Source organism: Rissa tridactyla, chromosome 8 (assembly GCF_028500815.1).
Source record: "Rissa tridactyla isolate bRisTri1 chromosome 8, bRisTri1.patW.cur.20221130, whole genome shotgun sequence".
NCBI classification, from domain to species: Eukaryota; Metazoa; Chordata; class Aves; order Charadriiformes; family Laridae; genus Rissa; species Rissa tridactyla.
In genome coordinates this window covers 24,256,582-24,262,523 of record NC_071473.1, presented here as the reverse complement: position 1 = coordinate 24,262,523, position 5,942 = coordinate 24,256,582, and the positions used below count along the sequence as shown (strand labels likewise).

The 5,942-nt window shown below is 52.1% G+C and overlaps 1 protein-coding gene across 1 annotated transcript; it reads right to left on the bottom strand.

Moving 5' to 3' along the window:
* Nucleotides 1–247: 247 nt before the first annotated feature.
* Nucleotides 248–5,188, bottom strand: FASLG (Fas ligand). Its single transcript, XM_054210672.1, has 4 exons — nucleotides 4,388–5,188; nucleotides 3,964–4,009; nucleotides 2,051–2,104; nucleotides 248–1,607 (listed from the first exon to the last, which is right to left on the bottom strand). The coding sequence occupies exons 1-4, from the start codon at nucleotides 4,835–4,837 to the stop codon at nucleotides 1,213–1,215; spliced, it is 945 nt and encodes a 314-aa protein (XP_054066647.1). The 5' UTR covers nucleotides 4,838–5,188; the 3' UTR covers nucleotides 248–1,212.
* Nucleotides 5,189–5,942: the final 754 nt, after the last annotated feature.

Genomic DNA, 5,942 nt, shown 5'->3' with positions numbered 1-5,942 from the left:
GTCCCCACATCCTGATGTTTCGATGCTGGAGCCCCAAACCTCCATGGCAGGGACTCTCTACCCCACCAAGCAGACAACAAAGTGGGGTTAGGCTCCCAGATTTCTGCCATGCTGCTGGAGAAGGAGCAGGGTGCTGGCCCCTGATCACAGAGGCCTCCAGGGCTTTGTCCATTGCAGAAGCCTGCTGCCCCAAATGAGGAGAAGAGAGTGCCAATTACTAGAAAAATATACCTTTATTTACCATCTGTGTTTTGCTCATAAAATATCCCATGACAACGGGGGCAGCTGAAGCCATATCGTTGATGGTGGCCAGCACATGCCCGCCTGCACCATGCAGGGAGTGGGAGGACCAGGTCTCCATGGGGGACCTTGATGTGTCAAAAGGGCAGGAAGGGGATTGGAGACGCTGCTTTCATCTCAGGCCCCACTGTCCTCCATCGCCTTGTTGTTCAGGTCCTGTCAGCAGAACACGTGGCCTTCCCACCAACCCCACAACCACGGCACGGTCGTGGTTTCTCTCCAGGGTCAGGACCCCCTTTTCAGGGCATTGCAGCTTCTGGCATATTCCTTGCAAGGCAGTCAGGATGAGTTAAATAAAGGGACTGGGGGACATTTTCAGGGATGGGAACAGTTGATAACTTAACGCAAAATAAACATATCACCAGCTCGTGGGCCGGTGCCTGTGCCCAGGCATGTGCCTGGCCATGGCTTGGGGCAGGTAGCTGAGGTCTCCTTGCTTCTTGTTCGCACATCACTGCCTGTGGCATGGCATGGCACGGCTCAGACACCCGCAGACCTGGCTCGAGGAGCCTCCTCCACACCTGCCAGCTGTCGCTGCACACCTGCTGGCCCAAGCTCACCAGGGCTGTGACTCCATGCCCCTGGCACCAGCGTCTTCTCAGGTAGCAAGTAGTGAGTTTCAATGGGATCTTCGGCACACTATGTTTTGAGTTTGTTGGGTTTTTTTGGAGGGGGAAATTGTGCCGTTCTCTTCAGGTTGATGCAGAACAGCCCTGGTGCTTCCCAGAGGTCTGCTTTGAAGCCTTTACCAGTTGCTTGAGCCCTCTCTCGCTGAAGGCCAAAACATGGTTTCTTGGTGGGCTTCATGGTACAAGACCCTGGCTTGGCCACTGCCACTTAGGCAGCTCTCACCCTTCACGTACACATAGTGTGTGTGTGCAGGGCTGCTGGCCACATTCTAAGCAGCTCCATTTAAAGCTTAAATAAGCCAAAGAAGGTCTTGGATTCCTCAAAATTAACCAGAGCAATTTTGGAGACGTTGACATGCAAACTGTCCATCTTCCTGAGCTGGAATAAAGCCCCCAGGTAGCTTTTCCGGGCCCACGTTTTCTGACTCGTACAGTAGTTGATGCATTTGTCCTCCATCAGCACGTAGCTCCCCGGTGAGGTGGGGTTTTTCTTGTAGACGATATGGGTCAACACCTGGCTGCTGCAGACACTGCCACGGAAGAGCACATTGGAGTACACGAAGTACAGGCCAGTCTCATTGATGACCAGGCCTTGATCGCGGTACTGGATGCCATTGGTGAAGGCATGGCCGGAGATGGGTTCCCACTCCAAAGGGAGGTCCTGCTGGGCAGGGTTCCCTGGAAGCCGAAACAAGAGAAACAGTGTGGTAAGTACAAGCCGTTGTGTGTTTTTTTCCTCAAGTCACACCTCATGTCACAAAAAGTCGACTGTTCTTCAAGCCCTTGTCTGCAGCATGGAAAGTCTGGCTCGATCTCACGCAGGTGGGAGCTCTCACCATCACCTCGCTCAATGCCAGCTGCTTCTGACAGCTTTCTGCCCCACATATCCTGCGTACAAACCAAAAACCAAACCCCAAAAAACAGAGCCCTCAGTGAAAAGCATAAAAGAGGGGAATACTTTAGCCGTGGGGTAACTTTCTGCTGCCAGAGCACACGTTACCAAAGGAAAATAGGAAAGCCTGTTGTGAGCTCCTCACAACTACAACCGTGCCACCCTCTCAACCCCAACCACGTCTGCCCTATCCCCGGCTCCCACATCTCGCTGGCCCCTGAGCACATACCTGTTAAGTGCGCCGCCTTCCTCGCTTCCTTTTTCATTGACTGCTCCTTCTGCCCTGCACAAAAATAGGGAAGACATTAGCAATGTGCTCCGTGGAGAAACCAGCCCAGAGAGCAGAAGGGAGCCAACCACAAAGCTGAAATGGGGCAGATTCAGAGCAGCACAGGGCACATAAGCACCACGGCTCAGCGCAGCGACGAAGGGAGGTGCTCGGGCAAACAACGCAGGGCAAGAAAAGGAGTTAAAAAGGAAGAGTTGCAGTAAAGGATCCAGATGTGATCAAAAGCAAGGGGAAAGAGCAAGGAGAGATTTCACCTTAAAATGGCTCATTTGGTGAGCTCAAGCAGAGGCCTCTCACTCAGGGTGTAGGAGAGGGACAATATTTCCCCTTTACCCAGCATCTCTGGCCCATGCCAAGGTGACTGCTCATGTCCTGTCATAGATGAGCCTGTTCTATTGCCACCTTCCAGTCCAGCACTGCCGAGGGCAGACGTACCCATGGCAGTGGACTTCTGTCTGCTGAGTACCAAGTATCTCTGCTGATCAGAGAAGACACTTGAGACATCCTACACACCATCCTGGCCAGGCAGACCTTGTCCTCAGAGAGGCAGAGCACCGCTGGGAAAACTCTGCCTTCCCTGGAGGGCTCAGTACCCCTTGGAGAGATGGGCCAGTTACAGTGACTCAGTATTTGGATCCCACCCCACTCCATCCTTCCTTTCTTCTCAGCATCTACTTCCAAGCATCACCTTCTCAAATTTTAGAAACGGCCTTTTCTTTTCTCAAGACAATTAAATGTTCCTCTCCTCTACCCTTCTCTTTTACGCTATTTCCCTGGCTTGCTTTATTTATCCACCCCCCTCAAGAAATTCAGGGGGACTATTTAAGGCTTATGTTCAGCTACTGCTAAAGTAGCTTGTGATCAGAGCACTGAGCATCCACCTAAAGTGACGGTTCCCGTTTCCCTAAGCAAAAGATTACAAAATCTATTGATGTGGGAGTTCATGGGAAGCAGGACTGCCCTTTCCAGAAAGTTTTGCTAATTCCAACTCTGCTCTCACTCCCTTATCAGAACAAACTTGAAATGAAATTAACTTTCCCTACTAACAAAAATGCTCAAGGGAAAAATAAAACACTTTCCAGATCCCGCAAAAAATTGTCAACGGAGCTGAAACTTTCCTTCTGACTTGGCCATCTTTAAAAAGGGATATCCTCACTGATGACGTTAACATGGAATGTAAGAGTAAAATAATAGTTTGGAAGTTCAAAATATGATTTTTTAATTTTTCCATTCAGATTGAAACTCTTTGGTTTTTTCCTAGATGAAATTTAAAAAAATTGGCAGGTTCTTGTGGAAAGTTTCAGTTTCACTGAAATGACATTTCTAAAAGAAAAAAAAACCACCCACATATCATCAGGCTCTTCTCAACTACCTTTGGTTGCGGTGAGACTTTGTACCAAAAGAATTTAGGAAAAGGTTGCGCTCTCAAGGGTGCAAGTGAATCCCCCACCCTCAAAGAAAACGAAACCCTCTGCATCCTCCCAAAAATCTTAACAGATTAAGGAGAGAAAGAAGTAACACGTGCAGCGCCCATCTCCGTTCTCCTGCTTCTGTCCATGTTGTTGCTATGTATTAGGACAGACAGAAATTCACGTTGACAGCAGAGTACCCCGTGCGCCATCCCAGGACCCGTGGCTGACACCTCTAAGCACCCCAGCAGGTGGAGTGCAGGACCCCATCCCCACACCCCAGAGATAAAGCTCTTCTTCCAGCCAAGCAAGTGAAATCAGCACTTTCAGAGCATGGAGCTGCGACCCTGCCTTTGCCCCCTGAGAAGGAGACAGAAGAGTTTGACAGGAGCGTTCAACACACGCTGACACAGAGGAGTTCCTCCTCAACCTCCATCGACTCACCTATGAGTTTCTCCAAAGCTGGAGGGATGTGTTCAGTGCTGGTGGACTGTAAAAAGAGAAGAGCGGCACACTGTCTTAGCAGAGTGAGACCATAAGGGCATCATCTAAAGCAGCCAAAGACTATCTTTGAGAGTGACTAATTCTGGGTGCTCATGGGGAGCTGCAAAGTACTAAGAAATCTACAGGGAGAGAGACCTTGCAGCACTCAGAAACATGAAGACATCCAGATCTAGCAGTCACCAATAGAGCAGCCCCCCACAGTAATAAGCAACCCCAGTTACGCTGGTGTAGCAGACAGTTCAATGCCACCAGCCTGCCCCTTGGGGTGTTTTGCACCACCTGAGCATCTCAGACCCAATTTTAAGTTTTTCTTCCCCCCGCCCTGCTCCCCCATAGCCCCTGTGACCAGCCAGGTGGACCTCACCTCTCTAAGTTCAGCCAGTTGCTTCTCCAGGTGGAAAATCTGAAACATGCTCAGCCCCACTCCAGTGAGGGCCAGCAGGATCAGCAAGGAGATCACCAGGAAGCCGACGCTCCTCCTTTCCCTGTTGTTATCCCTTGGCTTTCTCCTCCGGTCAGGCACCGGTGGTGGGAAAGGAGTGCCGGGAGGCGCCGTGGGGCAGGAAGTACTTGTGTTGGCACAGCCGTCCACCCAAAAGATCTGGGGGTACACATAGTTCAAGTTCCGCTGCATGGCCGGGAGCGGGATGGGCTGGACGTGCTTGGTGTGATCTTCCATGTGGCAGCCAAAAACTGCCGGGGCTGTCCCAGACTGAGCCCTGGGGGAAGACCCAGCTCTGCATTTATACGCCTGCATCGCTCCGGCAGCGAACACCCAGCTCAGATGCTGCGACTCTATGAAAGCCTCAAGCATCAACAGCAAACCCCAAAGAGCTTCCGCCCTCGGCTGCGAGTTCGGGGCACCCGTCTGCTCCTCCCACGCCGAGGCAGCACGCACACCAGCGGGACCAGCCCAGCGGCAGACTGTGCTCGCACAAAACCACGCTCGTCGGCCGGGCTCGGGAAGCAGGTAGACTCCGCGGCGAAGTGCTTGTGGGGCACGCGAGGGCTGTGTTGCCAGTCGAGGGGCTGAGTAATCAGCCCAGCGCACACCCACCAGCCAACCACCCTTTCCAGCAGCCCACTCGGGCAGATGCAGCTGCTTTTCCACTGCGGTGTCCTGGACCACAAGCAGAGCGAAAGGAATGATAAAACCTCTGGTGTCCTGCAGAAGAGGGGAGGAGTCCTCAGCTCTTTATCTCTTCTCGGCAAAAGGATGAAGACCGGATCCCAAGTGTAGCTGTAGGTGCTGGGTAATTGCCTCATTTCATAGAATCATAGAATGGTTTGGGTTGGAAGGGACCTTAGAGATCACCTAGTTCCAACCCCCAGGAACAAATTAACGCAGGGCAAATTACCTACTGCTGCCTGTTGCGCATCCCACCTTTTCCTTGGCTGCTCCACAAGGCATGGATCCCGAGTCACAGAACACTGGTCACAGACACCATCCCACTGGGGTAAAACCCAAGCTAACCGAGAAGAGGCTGGGAGGACATTGTCCACACTGTGGCCTCAGCAGAGCCGCCCCAGCATTAACAGCCCAAGTAGAGCCCACTCAGTGGACTGCCATGACCCACACCAAATCACTGCAGGGCACTGGCCAGGCTGAACCAGCAGCATGCTGTAAGGTGGGAAATGCACAGCACCTTGGGCCACAAGCGGGCTCTTCTGGCAGCTTCTGCTGCCCCTCTTACCTTAGCAAATACCATCTCCAGTCCTACAGTCCTCTTCCAGTCCCTGAAGGGGGCCTACAGGAAGGATGGGGAGGGACTCTGGATCAGGGAGTGGAACGATAGGACGAGGGGTAACATTTTTAAACTGAAAGAGGGGAAATTTAGATTAGATATTAGGAAGAAATTCTTTCCTGTGAGGGTGGTGAGGCACTGGAACAGGTTGCCCAGAGAAGCTGTGGCTGCCCC